This window comes from Oncorhynchus gorbuscha, linkage group LG03, assembly GCF_021184085.1.
Source record: "Oncorhynchus gorbuscha isolate QuinsamMale2020 ecotype Even-year linkage group LG03, OgorEven_v1.0, whole genome shotgun sequence".
NCBI classification, from domain to species: Eukaryota; Metazoa; Chordata; class Actinopteri; order Salmoniformes; family Salmonidae; genus Oncorhynchus; species Oncorhynchus gorbuscha.
In genome coordinates, this window is record NC_060175.1 from 96,952,295 (window position 1) to 96,970,350 (window position 18,056).

An 18,056-nucleotide genomic window follows, 5' to 3' on the forward strand; every position below is an offset into this window, starting at 1 on the left:
ATTCAGACCCCTTTACTCAGTACTTTGTTGAAGCACCGTTTGCAGTGATTACAGCCTCAAGTCTTCTTGGGTATGATGCTACAAGCTTGGCACACCTGTATTTGGGGAGTTTCTCCCATTCTTCTCTGCAGATCCTCTCAAGCTCTGTCAGGTTGGATGGTTGGATGGGGAGTGTCGCTGCACAGCTATTTCAGGTCTCTTCAGAGATGTTAGATCAGATTCAAGTTCCTGCTCTGGCTGGGCCACTCAAGAACATTCAGAGACTTGTCCAAAAGCCACTCCTGCGTTGTCTGTAATATGTGCTTAGGGTCGTTGTCCTGTTGGAGGTCCTGAGCACTCTGGAGGAGGTTTTCATAAAGGATCTCTCTGTACTTTGCTCCGTTCATCTTTCTCTCGATCCTGACTAGTCGTCCAGTCCCTGCTGCTGAAAAACATCCCCACAGCATGATACTGCCACCACCATGCTTCACCGTAGGGATGGTGCGAGGTTTTCTCCAAATGTGACGCTTGGCATTCAGACCGAAGAGTTCAATCTTGGTTTCACCAGACCAGACCAGAAAATCTCATTCCTCATGGTCTGGCAGTCTTTAGGTGCCTTTTGGCAAACTCTAAGCGTGCTGTTGTGTGCCTTTTACTGAGGAGTGGCTTCCATCTGGCCACTCTACCATAAAGGCCTGATTGGTGGAGTGCTGCAGAGATGGTTGTCCTTCTGGAAGGTTCTCACATCTCCACAGAGGAACTTTAGAGCTCTGTCAGAGTGATCATCGAGTTGTTGGTCACCTCCCTGAACATGGCCCTATTCCCCTATTGCTCAGTTTGGCTGGGCGGCCAGCCCTAGGAAGTCTTAGTGGTTCCAAACGGGTTCCATTTAAGAATGATGGCAGCCACTGTTTTTTTGGGGATCTTCAATGCTTCAATTCCTTCGACCTCATGGCTTGCTTTTTGCTCTGACCTGCACTGTCAACTGGGGGACCTTATATAGATAGGTGTGTGCCTTTCCAAATCATGTCCAATCAATTGAATTTACCACAGGTGAACTCCAATCAAGTTGTAGAAACATCTCAAAGATGATAAATAGAAACAGGATGCAGCGGATCTCAATTTCTAGCTTCATAGCAAAGGGTCTGAATACTAATGTAAATAAGGATTTTTGTTGTTGTTGTATTTTTATACATTTGCAAACTTATCTAAAAACCTGTTTTTGCTTTGTCATTATGGGATATTGTGTGTAGATTGATGAGGATAAAAAAGAAATAAAAAAATTAGAATAAGGCTGTTATGTAACAAAATGTAGAAATAGTCATGGGGTCTGAATACTTTCTGAAGGCACACTCTCTAAATCACAGAAATACAATAATGGGCAATATTTGCCATTGCAGTACTACCACACTTGATATTTTTTATTGTAATGACACAAAATCATGTGAATATGAACTAGCCTAGGCCTACACTGTATGAGGTGTGTATTGTTTATGAGGGGGTTTGTAGCAGAGTTTTGACCTGTCTCTCTGTTGTCAGGCTCTGAAGGCTCTGTGTCTGGACAGTGAGCACAGCAAGATCCTCCTGATGGAGGTGTGTCTGGACAGTGAGCGCAGTAAGATCCTCCTGATGGAGGTGTGTCTGGACAGTGAGCGCAGCAAGATCCTCCTGATGGAGGTGTGTCTGGACAGTGAGCGCAGTAAGATCCTCCTGGACAGTGCTCTGATGTCTGGCAGTGAGCGCAGTAAGATCCTCCTGATGGAGGTGTGTCTGGAGGGAGAAGATCAGAGGAAACAGAGATCATCTCCAAAACAGCAGAGGTGCTGGGAGCTGAACTTCAGGTAGTCTCTCTCAGACAGTACTATACAGTTAGTCTACCTCAAGACTTTGATTATGGCTCTGTGTGGCGGGAGGCTCTGTGTGGCAGGAGGCTCTGTGTGGTAGAAGGCTCATGTGAGTCGAGCGATGGAGCTGATGGTGAGCCACGTTGACAACCTGAAGAGGTGTCATGAGAGAGACGACACTGAGCTGGATGAGACCAAGAATCTCACTGGGAAAGGTTTCTGCAGGAACTACAGCGAACCTGGATCTCCCGCACGCTACAAGACTGTTAGCACGCTGAGCTAAAGCCTAGACCCTCTGTAGATCTCAGGTCGAGGTCTTAGGTGAGGTTACTTATCAGGTCTACCTCAGTAGGCCGTCATTGTAAATAGGAATTTGTTCTTAATTAACATGGCTCAGTATGTGATAGGCACAGTGGTTGTTTGATTGATGTAACTCTCGTAGCCAGATACAGAGACAGAAGGCCAATAAAACCTCAGCAATGTAAGATCCCTTATGTCTCACTGTGTTTAATGAGGCCTCACCTCCTGGTTACACTAGTGACCCCCCCCCCCTCTCCGCAAAGGCGGAGGTGTTGCTAACATTTACGATAGCAAATTTACAATTGACAAAACTTTTTTCAGCTTCAAGTCATGAAATCTATGCAGCCTACTCAATCACTTTTTATAGCTACTGTTTACAGGCCTACTGGGCCATATACAGTGTTCCTCACTGAGTTCCCTGAATTCCCATCGGACTTTGTAGTCATGGCAGATAATATTTTCATTTTTGGTGACTTTAATATTCACATGGAAAAGTCCACAGACCATCTCCAAAAACAAATGTTTCAGTGGGAATATACAGTACATATACAGTATCCTTCTACAGGTTGTATTCGGTGCAATTGACTAAAACAATTTCATTTAATTTGATATACAGCATCCTAGACAGTATCAAATACAAGACTTGATACTGTATATGTACAGTACCCCCCCTCAGACCACCTGAATCTCCAGATGATAGCAAACCAGAGATCCCTGCTGCTGTCCTCCAGTCTCCAGAGCCAGACCCTCTCCAGTCACCCCCAGAGCCAGACCCTCTCCAGTCACCCCCAGAGCCAGACCCTCTCCAGTCACCCCCAGAGCCAGACCAACTCCAGTCACCCCCAGTGCCAGACCCTCTCCAGTCACCCCAGGGCCAGACCCCTCTCCAGTCACCCCCAGAGCCAGATCCTCTCCAGTCACCCCCAGAGCCAGACCCTCTCCAGTCACTCCCAGAGCCAGACCCTCTCCAGTCACCCCCAGAGCCAGACCCCTCTCTAGTCACCCCCAGAGCCAGACCCCTCTCTAGTCACCCCCAGAGCCAGACCCCTCTCTAGTGACCCCCAGAGCCAGACCCTCTCCAGTGACCCCCAGAGCCAGACCCTCTCCAGTCACCCCCAAAGCCAGACCCTCTCCAGTCACCCCCAGAGCCAGACCCTCTCCAGTCACTCCCAGAGCCAGACCCTCTCCAGTCACCCCCAGAGCCAGACCCTCTCTAGTCACCCCCAGAGCCAGACCCCTCTCTAGTCACCCCCAGAGCCAGACCCCCCTCTCTAGTGACCCCCAGAGCCAGACCCTCTCCAGTGACCCCCAGAGCCAGACCCTCTCCAGTCACCCCCAGAGCCAGACCCTCTCCAGTCACCCCCAGAGCCAGACCCTCTCCAGTCACCCCAGAGCCAGACCCTCTCCAGTCACCCCCAGAGCCAGACCCTCTCTAGTCACCCCCAGACCCAGACCCTCTCCAGTCACCCCCAGAGCCAGACCCTCTCCAGTCACCCCAGAGCCAGACCCTCTCCAGTGACCCCCAGAGCCAGACCCTCTCCAGTCACCCCCAGAGCCAGACCCTCTCCAGTCACCCCAGAGCCAGACCCTCTCCAGTCACCCCCAGAGCCAGACCCTCTCCAGTCACCCCCAGAGCCAGACCCTCTCCAGTCACCCCCAGAGCCAGACCCTCTCCAGTCACCCCAGAGCCAGACCCTCTCCAGTCACCCCCAGAGCCAGACCCTCTCCAGTCACCCCCAGAGCCAGACCCTCTCCAGTCACCCCCAGAGCCAGACCCTCTCCAGTCACCCCCAGAGCCAGACCCTCTCCAGTCACCCCCAGAGCCAGACCCTCTCCAGTCACCCCCAGAGCCAGACCCTCTCCAGTCACCCCCAGAGCCAGACCCTCTCCAGTCACCCCCAGAGCCAGACCCTCTCCAGTCACCCCCAGAGCCAGACCCTCTCCAGTCACCCCCAGAGCCAGACCCTCTCCAGTCACCCCCAGAGCCAGACCCTCTCCAGTCACCCCCAGAGCCAGACCCTCTCCAGTCACCCCCAGAGCCAGACCCTCTCCAGTCACCCCCAGAGCCAGACCCTCTCCAGTCACCCCCAGAGCCAGACCCTCTCCAGTCACCCCCAGAGCCAGACCCTCTCCAGTCACCCCCAGTGCCAGACCCTCTCCAGTCACCCCAGGGCCAGACCCCTCTCCAGTCACCCCCAGAGCCAGATCCTCTCCAGTCACCCCCAGAGCCAGACCCTCTCCAGTCACCCCCAGAGCCAGACCCCTCTCCAGTCACCCCCAGAGCCAGACCCTCTCCAGTCACCCCAGAGCCAGACCCTCTCCAGTCACCCCAGAGCCAGACCCTCTCCAGTCACCCCCAGAGCCAGACCCTCTCCAGTCACCCCCAGAGCCAGACCCTCTCCAGTCACCCCCAGAGCCAGACCCTCTCCAGTCACCCCCAGAGCCAGACCCTCTCCAGTTTGTACAGCACCCACTTCCACTCACAAGCCAAACGAAGTAGTCACCAAGAAAAACAGCATCATGTACCATATAAAATCTTTATCAACCATGATCAGTGGTACAATAATAACATGACAGTGACACAACAAGGGCCTTGTTGTTGTATTCTAACATGACGTGTGTCTGTAGAAGATCACCTTTGGATTCTCTAATAAGGCACAGACATAAAGGCAAGGACAAAGGTGACGCGCACACCAATCAATACACGACTGGAACGTAATGTGATAGCTGTACCAAAGATCTTATAATTAACCCAAGATAGACCAGAGCCTGTCATTTCCAATGGTAGCAAATTAATTATAGTGGGCAGAATGAGCAAGGAGGTGGGCAGAGCCAAGCACGAGCTAGTGAGATCCTATTTACGTGTTCTAGCATTTCATTGTATTTGTCACATGCGCCGAATACAACATTACAGTGAAATGCAAGCCCTTAACCAACGATGCAGTTTTAAGAAAAAACTAGTTTTAAGAAATTATTTAGCAAAAATTAACTGAAGGAAAAGACTTCAAAGAAGAAAATAGAAAATAACTTATAATTAAAGAGTAACAATAAAAGAACAGTAAGTCAATTCGCCATTGACTTCTTCTAAACACTGCAATTTTTAGAAACTTTGGCAAAGTGTAAAGTCTACAAAATGCAGTCCACTCTGTTTGTTACAGATTATAGTTTTGGAAACAGAAAACTGTATGGAGATCAAATGTTTTATTGTTGACAAAATTAGCATAATGTTGGCCAAAATCCACCTCGCTCCACTGCCGGCTACTGGGCTTTTATCATCACCATATTTGGTAGTGAGTGGCAATGCAAACCAGACGCTTCACTTTTATACATCTGGTGAAATATCTGGCTCATTGTTCTATCTGCGGCTATACTAGGACTCTCCTCTGATGTCACTACTATGGAAGCATGTTGCTATCAAAATGTATGTGCAGACATATGCTTCCATAGTTACTGCCATGACATAGACAACCAGCTTCTCTCTTTAGTTGTGGCCCTGCGTGCAAAGAGCGCCCCCTGGCCCACTGGCTATGGCACTGCCACTGGGTTGTCCTCAGCGTGTTTCTGTTGGTGCTCTGCTGTGGTCCTACTGATCACCTTGTTTCAGGTTCAGTCCTGAACAAAGATCCTTTCTGGGTTTTAAGCTTCAACACAAACACTCCCTGAAGGAGACAGACCGGCACAGCACTTCCTGGTTCTGGTCCCTTGCATGTAGTGGCAGAAGTAACATGCTGTCGTTATCTCCTATTGCAAACTGTCACATGGTGCATGCCTGACCTTTTAAAATATGTTAATAATATTCTTATGAAGTTAATTTTATATTGACTAGAAACACAAACCTGCAAATGAATCTCTCAAAAAAGAAACGCCACTTAACGATCAGTCATAACAAGCCTTTTAATTATAAATATAGAAACGATATCAAAACGTAGACAAACTGGTTAGTACCACAACTAAACCGCAACGCAGTGAAAACCTTCAACACAATTATGCCTCAAACAAACCAATTAGAATCAAATGCATCTTAGGTTAATATAAATTAAAAGTTTAACAGGTTCATGTGCAGCTTATTTCATGTTATTGTACTACAGTTTACAGAGAAACAGACACTTTCTAGCATTTTCTAGTTCTATTTTCTAAATGATGTTAAAAATAATATAATACAATTATATTAAGGATTTGTTGACCGTTGTGCCTATACTGCTGAAGGATAATAGAGAAAACAAAGATAATGTAGACATTCAATTAAATAAATACATAATTATATTAGGAATGTTACAGCCTTATTACTCCCAATGTAATAGATAAAGAATGAAAACAAATATAAATAAAGAAATAATTATATTAAAAATGATGTAACTTCATTTGGAAACTACGTGAACCTTGTTGTGCAAATATGTGTGCCAGACACGTAACTTCTACAGTAAGACACGTAACTTCTACAGTAAGGCACGTAACTTCTACAGTAAGACACGTAACTTCTACAGTAAGACACGTAACTTCTACAGTAAGGCACGTAACTTCTACAGTAAGGCACGTAACTTCTACAGTAAGGCACGTAACTTCTATAGTAAGGCACGTAACTTCTACAGTAAGGCACGTAACTTCTACAGTAAGACACATAACTTCTATAGTAAGGCACGTAACTTCTACAGTAAGGCACGTAACTTCTACAGTAAGACACGTAACTTCTACAGTAAGGCACGTAACTTCTATAGTAAGGCACGTAACTTCTACAGTAAGGCACGTAACTTCTACAGTAAGGCACGTAACTTCTACAGTAAGGCACGTAACTTCTACAGTAAGACACGTAACTTCTACAGTAAGACACGTAACTTCTACAGTAAGGCACGTAACTTCTACAGTAAGGCACGTAACTTCTATAGTATGGCACGTAACTTCTACAGTAAGGCACGTAACTTCTACAGTAAGACACGTAACTTCTACAGTAAGGCACGTAACTTCTATAGTATGGCACGTAACTTCTACAGTAAGGCACGTAACTTCTACAGTAAGGCACGTAACTTCTACAGTAAGGCACGTAACTTCTACAGTAAGACACGTAACTTATACAGTAAGACACGTAACTTATACAGTAAGGCACGTAACTTCTACAGTAAGGCACGTAACTTATACAGTAAGACACGTAACTTATACAGTAAGACACGTAACTTATACAGTAAGACACGTAACTTCTACAGTAAGGCACGTTACTTCTACAGTAAGATACGTAACTTCTACAGTAAGGCACGTAAATACTACAGTAAGGCACGTAACTTCTACAGTAAGACACGTAACTTCTACAGTAAGCTATCTTGATATGTTATAGTCATTAACAAATGTATGAAACTTGCTACAAAAACATATCATATTTAACCTGAAGAAAATAATCTAATTGATTCACCTTATAATAATAATAATAACTTAATTTTAAATTAAATAAATTAACTGGCAAAGTGCCTTTATATAGAAATGTCAAACTTGCTTTGCATAAAGCATTAGATAAAATAGTGGTTGAGCTAGATACATATCACGGTACCCTACTACCCATGGAGTCAAGATCTTCTTCATTTTGTCGAGGACAGTTGTCCCTCACCAGGGACATATAATCTCACAGAGAGTCCATTGACTCAAAAAATACAGACATACTCAATAGTCTCGAGAAAGTCCTTCCCTCCTTGTGTGTAGCATAGCATACTGCAGTAGGGCAATTCCCCCTGGTTACAACCAGAGACATATACTACAGTAGGACAACTCCCCCTGGTTACAACCAGAGACATATACTACAGTAGGACAACTCCCCCTGGTTACAACCAGAGACATATACTACAGTAGGACAACTCCCCCTGGTTACAACCAGAGACATATACTACAGTAGGACAACTCCCCCTGGTTACAACCAGAGACATATACTACAGTAGGGCAACTCCCCCTGGTTACAACCAGAGACATATACTACAGTAGGGCAACTCCCCCTGGTTACAACCAGAGACATATACTGCATAGATATAGATATATATTGTGTACCATATACTGTATATGGCTGTGGTTACACCTGGCTGACGATCTCCGAGTCCTCTTCAACAAACCACTGTATAGGAGTTCCATCTGCAGCCCTCTGAAGGATCCGCTTCTGGTGGGGACCCTGAAACACAACAACACATTTCATTCCTGTTCATTATATTTAAATGTATACTTTCAATTGTAGTCATTTAGTAGACACTCTTATCCAGAGTGACTTACAGGAGCAATTAGGGTTAAGTGCCTTGCTTAAGGGCACATCAACAGATTTTTCACCTAGTCAGCTCGGAGATTCAAACCAGCGACCTTTCGGTTACTGTGCCAACGTTCTTAACTGCTAGGCTACCTGCCGCCCTACATTACATTACACTCTTAACTGCTAGGCTACCTGCCACCCTACATTACACTCTTAACCGCAAGGCTACCTGACACCCAACATTACATTACACTCTTAACCGCTAGGCTACCTGCCGCCCTACATTACACTCTTAACCGCTAGGCTACCTGCCACCCTACATTACATTACACTCTTAACTGCTAGGCTACCTGCCACCCTACATTACATTACACTCTTAACCGCTAGGCTACCTGCCACCCTACATTACATTACACTCTTAACCGCTAGGCTACCTGCCACCCTACATTACACTCTTAACCGCTAGGCTACCTGCCACCCTACATTACATTACACTCTTAACCGCTAGGCTACCTGCCACCCTACATTACATTACACTCTTAACCGCTAGGCTACCTGCCACCCTACATTACACTCTTAACCGCTAGGCTACCTGCCGCCCTACATTACATTGCACTCTTAACCGCAAGGCTCCCTGCCACCCTACATTACACTCTTAACCGCTAGGCTCCCTGCCACCCTACATTACATTACACTCTTAACCGCTAGGCTCCCTGCCACCCTACATTACATTACACTCTTAACCGCTAGGCTCCCTGCCACCCTACATTACATTACACTCTTAACCGCTAGGCTACCTGCCACCCTACATTACACTCTTAACCGCTAGGCTCCCTGCCACCCTACATTACATTACACTCTTAACCGCTAGGCTCCCTGCCACCCTACATTACATTACACTCTTAAGCGCTAGGCTCCCTGCCACCCTACATTACACTCTTAACCGCTAGGCTACCTGCCACCCTACATTACACTCTTAACCGCTAGGCTACCTGCCACCCTACATTACACTCTTAACCGCTAGGCTCCCTGCCACCCTACATTACATTACACTCTTAACCGCTAGGCTCCCTGCCACCCTACATTACATTACACTCTTAACCGCTAGGCTCCCTGCCACCCTACATTACATTACACTCTTAACCGCTAGGCTCCCTGCCACCCTACATTACATTACACTCTTAACCGCTAGGCTACCTGCCACCCTACATTACATTACACTCTTAACCGCTAGGCTCCCTGCCACCCTACATTACACTCTTAAGCGCTAGGCTACCTGCCACCCTACATTACATTACACTCTTAAGCGCTAGGCTCCCTGCCACCCTACATTACATTACACTCTTAACCGCTAGGCTCCCTGCCACCCTACATTACACTCTTAAGCGCTAGGCTACCTGCCACCCTACATTACATTACACTCTTAAGCGTTAGGCTACCTGCCACCCTACATTACATTACACTCTTAACCGCTAGGCTCCCTGCCACCCTACATTACACTCTTAAGCGCTAGGCTACCTGCCACCCTACATTACATTACACTCTTAAGCGCTAGGCTCCCTGCCACCCTACATTACATTACACTCTTAAGCGCTAGGCTCCCTGCCACCCTACATTACATTACACTCTTAACCGCTAGGCTCCCTGACACCCTACATTACATTACACTCTTAAGCGCTAGGCTACCTGCCACCCTACATTACATTACACTCTTAACCGCTAGGCTACCTGCCACCCTACATTACACTCTTAACCGCTAGGCTACCTGCCACCCTACATTACATTACACTCTTAAGCGCTAGGCTACCTGCCACCCTACATTACATTCCCGTTCCTTTAATATCAATATGAGATTTAAGTAATGCTATGGTGGTGAGTGTTAGGGGGCATCCTCACCTGCAGGTAGGGCGGGAGGTGAGGGGACGTGGGGCTCTTCACTCTGAACGACCCCTGGCCTTCCAGGGAACTCGGACGTGACTTCTGGAACTGGTTCCAGGACTTGAGCTCGTCTGACGACATCTCCCTGGGCAACACCCGGACAGGTTGGTTGGGGTACTCCCTCAGTGACGGGGTATGTACCAGGCGAGTGTAGGGGGGTGGAGGCTTCAGAACTCTCCTAGGGGATGACGGTGGGGGCCCCTGCTGCCAGTGTCTGTGCTGCTGCTGTGGCTGGGGGGGCCGGGAGGGGGACAGGTAAAGACCCTTCCCCAGGGGACTGCCCTGGTCCTGTGGGGAAAGAGGGGAACAGGTGCCTTCCTCTGCCATTCTTCTTCTCAAGCTGGGAGAGGACCGGTGCTGGTTGTTTTTCTTGTGAAAGCTGGAGCCATTCAACGCAGGGCTGGTGGGACTTTGGGCTCTGTAGTGGAAGCCATAGGGAGGAGGGCAGAACTTGGGGATCACGGGAGATGCGGGGCCCTCCCTGTCTTTGTGATTATCTCTGTCCGTGTCCCGGCTGGGGGGGCTGGTGTAGGAGGGGACAGCGTGTTCAGAGCTGCTGTCCTCAGAGCTGGACTGGTACAGTCGCTGGGGGCTGGTGTAGGATGGGACAGAGTGTTCAGAGCTGGACTGGTACAGACGCTGGGGGGTGTACTGTGGAGACCGAACCAGGAACTCTGGCCGTCGGCGTGGCAACCTGGCTCTCCCACGTCCCTCACCCAGGTCATGAGTGGGCTTACTTCTGGGAAGCCTGAGAAGAGGGAAAAAAGACAGGGGAGAGAAAAGTGAGCTACTGTGATGCACTTTGTGTCTGTCTGTCTCCCTATACTGTACAATTAATACAGCAACTTCATTATTAAATGCGATCTAATCAAGTCAATGTATTTTATCAATAATAGACATACAAGAAGACACAATAAAGATAATCAACACCTTTATCTGTGTTATGGTGTTGATGTTCTGTGTTATGGTGTTGACGTTCTGTGTTATGGTGTCGACAGTCTGTGTTATGGTGTCGACAGTCTGTGTTATGGCGTCGACAGTCTGTGTTATGGCGTCGACAGTCTGTGTTATGGCGTCGACAGTCTGTGTTATGGTGTCGACAGTCTGTGTTATGGCGTCGACAGTCTGTGTTAGGGTGTCGACAGTCTGTGTTAGGGTGTCGACAGTCTGTGTTATCGCGTCGACAGTCTGTGTTATGGCGTCGACAGTCTGTGTTATGGCGTCGACAGTCTGTGTTATGGTGTCGACAGTCTGTGTTATGGTGTCGACAGTCTGTGTTGTGGCGTCGACAGTCTGTGTTATGGTGTCGACAGTCTGTGTTATGGTGTCGACAGTCTGTGTTATGGTGTCGACAGTCTGTGTTATGGTGTCGACAGTCTGTCGACAGTCTGTGTTATTGCGTCGACAGTCTGTTATTGCGTCGACAGTCTGTTATTGTGTCGACAGTCTGTGTTATGGTGGTGACAGTCTGTGTTATGGTGGTGACAGTCTGTGTTATGGTGGTGACAGTCTGTGTTATGGTGTCGACAGTCTGTGTTATGGTGGTGACAGTCTGTGTTATGGCATCGACAGTCTGTGTTATGGTGTCGACAGTCTGTGTTATGGTGGTGACAGTCTGTGTTATGGTGTCGACAGTCTGTGTTATGGTGGTGACAGTCTGTGTTATGGTGGTGACAGTCTGTGTTATGGTGTCGACAGTCTGTGTTATGGTGGTGACAGTCTGTGTTATGGCATCGACAGTCTGTGTTATGGTGTCGACAGTCTGTGTTATGGTGGTGACAGTCTGTGTTATGGTGTCGACAGTCTGTGTTATGGTGTCGACAGTCTGTGTTATGGTGTCGACAGTCTGTGTTATGGCGTCGACAGTCTGTGTTATGGTGGTGACGTTGTTAAGCGTTAGTTGGTTACCTGAAGGACAGGGAGTACTGTCTGCGTACGTGCAGCTCTGGAGTAGAGGGGGCGCTGGAGGAGTTGATCTGTCCATGTCTCAGAGCAAGGTTCTTAATGGAGGGGAAGTGGGAGGGCAGGACTCTGCTGTCTGCAGGGAACACTGGGGTCCCTACTGGGGTCCCTACTGGACTTCTGCTCAGAAAAAGAGGGAGAGAGAAAGAGTGGGCAGGGCAGGATTTAGACAACTGCTGGTTTAAAAGTTAGAGGATGTAGTTTATGTAGTCAAAAGCAAAACCCTTTTTATGGGGTTCTGGGCAGAATAAATATTTGAGTAGCGAAGTAGGACCAGTTGCTCCACCTTTATTGGTTAACAGCGTTCTGATCCAAAAAGGATATGGACTCTTACCTGGGCCTGCTGCTGCAGACAGAGAGAGGTGTGTTAGGTTTCAGATAGGGCTGGTCCAGATTAGACTCTCTCCAGGGGGAGTTCTGGATGGGGGAGCGCTCAGGAAACTCCACACTGCAGCTGGAGCCCATACTGGAGGTCTGGGTCTGCTTCACACTGCAGCTGGAGCCGAGGCTCTGGCTCTGGGCTGAGGTGTGATGGAGACTGCCCTGGGAGGAGGAGGACTGGAGGGACAGGGAGCCCACAGAGGACTGTATGAGTGGGTCTACAGATGATGAGGAAGAGAGAGAGTCTATGGATAAACAGAGGAGACACAATAGAAAGGGTCAGACATGACACTTTAGAATGAATTGTATTGGCATTTCTACTGTGTCAGTTGATAACTCACCATCGTCCAGGGCCACTGCATCAGACAGGGAGCTGTCGTCAGACATGCACAGATCTGGGGATAGAAATAAAGGCTTTATTTAAGACTTCATTCAATTAGGGGAAGGGGTTGTGAAAGTGATCAACATTGTAGTGTAATTCTTCTGACATGTACTGCTTATGTGATTCAATAACTAAACAATTGTGAATTAAAAAAAACTCCAACCTCCATCGGAATGAGTGAGAATATAACCAAAGACAGTACCGTATGAAAACAGGCATAGCCTTAATGGCCATGCACTCTTAGAATCTCTTAGAATCTTCCGAGGTTCCAGCCTTTCTAGGGAGTTTTTCCTAGTCACCGTTCGAATGCATCTGCATTGCTTTTAGACTGGGTTTCTGAATACGAACTTTGTGACATCTGCTTACATAAAAAGGGCTTTATAAATACATTTCATTGATCGGCAGAAACTAGCTAAGCTCATGCGTAGAAACATGTCATCGGGTCTTAACTGTCCAATAAAAATAGTATCTGAAATACTTCTTCAGTATATCCTGTCCACAGGGGGCTGCTCAGGGGAGGACGGCTCATAATAATATGGCTGGAATGGAGTGAATGGAATGGTATTAAACACCTGGAAACTGGGTGTTTGATGTGTCTGATACCATTCCATTTATTCCGTTCCAGCTATTACTATGAGCCGTCCTCCCCAATTAAGGTGCCACCGGCCTCCTGTGATCCTGTTGCTATCATCCGTAAAATATCTGTATAAATTAATTGGTCCCAATTAAGTATGAACAACAGTACAACTATAAAAGTCAAAGGCACTCCTTCGATGTAAATTTGTTTTTGACAAAAATGAAAACTTGTCAGGTCGTCACTTTCACTAGGTTGGAGTTATAACATGTTCAACTACTTAAGAAATGGGATACAATCTAGGTTGTGCCTTTTAGATTTAGAGAAAATGAACAACTAAGGAATCATTTTTAATTTCTCTCATCGACTTCTCAAGCTCCAGCCTGGTCTGCTTGGTTTGCTTCGCAAGTGTTCCCGGAAGTGTCACAATGTTTAGAAACTGATTCTGTATAACCTAAGCTCCCTGCAGACTGCAGAGACCAATGTGGCCAGATGGGGGCAGCAGTAGCACAGGCACAGCATTCACCTCTGTGTTTGGTTGTGTTGTTGTTCCTGTTGGTCGGTGGAGAGGAGCACTCGTTTCTGATCCTGTGCTGAAACACGGCTTCCTGGAGATCCTTAACTTTCCTATCTTCCCTCTTACACTGCTGCAGCCTGCTCTTCTTCTGTGGTTTGGACAGATGCTCCTCCACTGAGAGTCTACGGGTCGCTTCAACGATCTGGAGCTGCAAGGCCAGGTCTGCCTCTAAGGAATGAAGCTCTGAATCCTGAGTGAGAGAAAGTTTTTATTTTTATTTTGCTTAGATGAATAACAATGAACTATCAATTTAATAGACTTCTTGATTGGGCTGGTTTTAAGGAAATAAATACTGTATTCAGTGTTCAAATCTCTCTATCTGATATGCACTTTGCCTTTGCTTATAAGCTTTACGACATATTGTTAGGAAAAACCCCTGACCTTACCTATTACCAATACTGTGTAATATAGGAAGTGTAAAGGATGACCGTGGGAAGGGTTCATATTGGTCTGTACCTCTCCATCCTGGTGGATGAGACTGTCATCCAGTTTGAAGGTAGCTCCTATCCTCCTTTGGACACGAGGGTGCTTCTCATCAAGAAGTAGGGGGTAGTCTGAAGACAACTTACCTGTCAGCTCCTGTAAAATAAATACAATCCAAAGTCAACTGAAGTCATTTCTAAACATACCCCTAAGAGACTAGATCTGAAAGAGCAGTCTGTAACTCTTCTATGAACCATTGGTATGTAAATATGAGACTCAGTTTTGTGACGTGACTTATGTTAGCCCACTGAACTACAACCTTGGCATTACCTAGGGCGCTAACATAGGTCTTCAGGTCTCAGGCTAGGTTAGACACTCACAGCCTCCCTGACGCAAAAAATATATATATATATTTATTATTATTATTAATTTTTAATATATTTTTTATTAGGGGGTAGATCAGCTTTAATATTGCAGATAGATTGTAGCTTCCATCACTGTAATTGTCTGCATCACCCATATTGTCACGTGAGCTCCCTCGCTGGCCTCTAGGTCACCAGGCTGCTCATTAGGGAGCACACCTGTCATCAGCGTTACGCGCATAATGACACTCACCTGGACTCCATCACCTCCTTGATCACCTGCCCGTTATATGTCACTCCCTTTGGTTTCCTCCCCAGTCGTCATTTGTTCCTGTTTCATGTCGGTGACTGTTTGTGTTTCTTGTTTTGTTCATTAATTAAACGTATTCACTCCCTGAACTTGCTTCCCGACTCTCAGTGTACATCGTTACACATGTATTTTTGTTGCAAATATATTTACAGTACCAGTCAAATGTTTGGATACACCTACTCATTCAAGGGTTTTTCTTTATTTTTTAACATGAAATAACATCATATATAACACCATATATTTTATATTTGAGATTCTTCAAAGTAGCCACCTTTTGCCTTGATGACAGCTTTGCACACTCCTAGCATTCTCTCAACTAGCTTCATGAGGTAGTCACCTGGAATGCATTTCAATTAACAGGTGTGCCTTGTTAAAAGTTGTGGAATTTCTTTCCTTAATGCATTTGAGCCAATCAGTTGTGTTCAAACAAGGTATGGGTGGTATACAGAAGATGGCTCTATTTGGTAAAAGACCAAGTCCATATTATGGCAAGAACAGCTTAAATAAACAAAGAGAAATGACAGTCCATCATTACTTTAAGATATGAAGGTCAGTCAATGCGGAAAATTTCAAGAACTTTGAAACTTTCTTCAAGTGCAGTTGCAAAACAATCAAGAGATACGATGAAACTGGTTCTCATGAGGACTGCCACAGGAAAGGAAGACCCAGAGGTACCTCTGCTGCAGAGGATAAGTTCATTAGAGTTACCAGCCTCAGAAATTGCAGCCCAACTAAATGCGTCACAGAGTTCAAGTAACAGACGCATCTCGACATCAATTCTTCAGAGGAGAATGCGTGAATTTCATTTTTTTAATGTTACCTTTATTTAACTAGGCAAGTCAGTTCAGAACAAATTCTTATTTACAACGACGGCCTAGGAACAGTGGGTTAACTGACTTGTTAACCCACTGTTAATAACAGTGGCAGAATGACAGATTTGTACCTTGTCAGCTAAGGAATTCGAAATTGCAACCTTTCGGTTACAAGCCCAACGCTCTAACCACTAGGCTACCTGCCGCACCAATCAGGCCTTTGTGGTCGAATTGCTGCAAAGAAACCACTACTAAAGGACATCAATAAGAAGAGACTTGCTTGGGCCAAGAAACAGGAACAATGGACATTAGACCAGTAGAAATCTGTCCTTTGGTCTGATGAGTCCAAACGTGAGATTTTTGGTTCCAACCACCGTGTTTTTGTGAGACGAAGAGTAGGTGACCGGATGATCTCTGCATATGTGGTTCCCACTGTGAAGCATGGAGGAGGAGGTGTGATGGTGTGGGGGTGCTTTGCTGATGACACTGTCAGTGATTTATTTAGAATTCAAGCCACACTTAACCAGCATGGCTCCCACAGCATTCTGCAGAGTTACGCCATCCCATCTGGTTTGCGCATAGTTGGACTATCAATTGTTTTCCTACAGGACAATGACCCAAAACACATCTCCAGGCTGTGTAAGGGCTATTTGACCAAGAAGGAGAGTGATGGAGTGCTGCATCAGATGACCTGGCTTTCACAATCACCCGACCTCAACCCAATTGAGATGGTTTGGGATGAGTTGGACAGCAGAGTGAAGGAAAAGCAGCCAACAAGTGCTCAACATATGTGGGAACTCCTTCAAGACTGTTGGAAAAGCATTCCTCATGAAGCTGGTTGAGAGAATTCCAAGAGTGTGCAAAGCTGTCATCAAGGCAAAGGGTGGCTACTTTGAAGAATCTCAAATATAAAATATATTTTGATTTGTTTATCACTTTTTTGGTTACTACATTACTCCATATGTGTTATTTCATAGTTTAATGTCTTCACTATTAATCTACAATGTAGAAAACCCCTGGAATGAGTAGGTGTGTCCAAACTTTTGACTGGTACTGTATATATATATATCTCAACACCGGTATAGATATGCATAAATACAATAGTGTGAATACTCACAGCCTCTCTAATGCAGAGCTTCTTGAGGTCCAGTAGACACAGTTCGAGCCTGTTCTCTAGAGCCTGGTGCTTCAGCCTCATGGCCCGGGTGTGGGTGGTCAGGTCCTTGACTGGCAACGTGGGGCTGTCGGGACCTGAGAGGATGTTAATGGAGATTTTTCCACAGAGCACAGGCCTCATGCAGGCATCACATGGTGCCACATTTGGTGCTTTTATCACAGAATTAACTATTGCTATAGATTATAGACATTTCAGCAAGCTTGCCAACTATCAATACACTTTATCTCCTGAATTTATATCCTGAATTTATCTCTGAAGTTCAATATTTGATACGATAGATTTCGGTCTCAGCATTAATAATGCGTTCAGTGCTTTCCGTAAAGATTTATATCTGAACCTAGAATGGATCTCTTTCACATTTAGGGTTGTTGATGTGTTAAGCTCTTACCAGAGTTGAGAATGATCCCACTGTCAGTGTCACTGGTCTCGTCTTTATCCACCATGGCTGTTGGAAGGTATTTTCACACTGTTAAAACCTGTTGGAAAATGGATAAATATTTCAATCAGATTCTTGGGCCAAGAAGGATATTCACCAAAAACATATCCAGCTTTATGATCACTCAGGACAGGAGAAAACTGATTCACCTAAAAAATATACCTTTCCATTCCTGATGCCGAAAGTATTTTTATTCTGATCCTCTAGCTTCCTCTTCTCTCTCTTTCTTCTTCTCCCTCCTCCCTCTTCTCCCTCCCTCCCTCCTGCCCTGTTCTCCCTCCTGCTCTGTTCTCCCTCCCTCCTGCTCTGTTCTCCCTCCCTCCTGCTCTGTTCTCCCTCCCTCCTGCCCTGTTCTCCCTCCCTCCTGCCCTGTTCTCCCTCCCTC

General features: G+C 46.2%; 1 protein-coding gene across 1 annotated transcript; it reads right to left on the reverse strand.

Annotated features, from left to right (window-relative positions):
* Positions 1 to 7,190: 7,190 nt before the first annotated feature.
* On the reverse strand, positions 7,191 to 17,712 carry LOC124017963 (innate immunity activator protein-like). The gene is made up of 9 exons (XM_046333209.1): positions 17,624 to 17,712; positions 17,176 to 17,309; positions 14,608 to 14,730; positions 14,101 to 14,341; positions 12,960 to 13,013; positions 12,572 to 12,863; positions 12,184 to 12,357; positions 10,234 to 11,023; positions 7,191 to 8,265 (listed from the first exon to the last, which is right to left on the reverse strand). The coding sequence occupies exons 1-9, from the start codon at positions 17,676 to 17,678 to the stop codon at positions 8,170 to 8,172; spliced, it is 1,959 nt and encodes a 652-aa protein (XP_046189165.1). The 5' UTR covers positions 17,679 to 17,712; the 3' UTR covers positions 7,191 to 8,169.
* Between the last annotated feature and the right edge of the window lie 344 nt (positions 17,713 to 18,056).

Bases quoted from the DNA above. Each gene is read 5' to 3' on its own strand.
- LOC124017963 (XM_046333209.1), bottom strand. From the start codon at position 17,678: ATGGTGGATAAAGACGAGACCAGTGACACTGACAGTGGGATCATTCTC. The intron at 14,731-17,175 runs GTGAGTATTCAC...TTTATTTTACAG, and splicing joins AGCTCTGCATTAGAGAGGCT to GAGCTGACAGGTAAGTTGTC. The intron at 11,024-12,183 runs GTAACCAACTAA...CCCTCTTCTCAG, and splicing joins CAGTACTCCCTGTCCTTCAG to GCTTCCCAGAAGTAAGCCCA.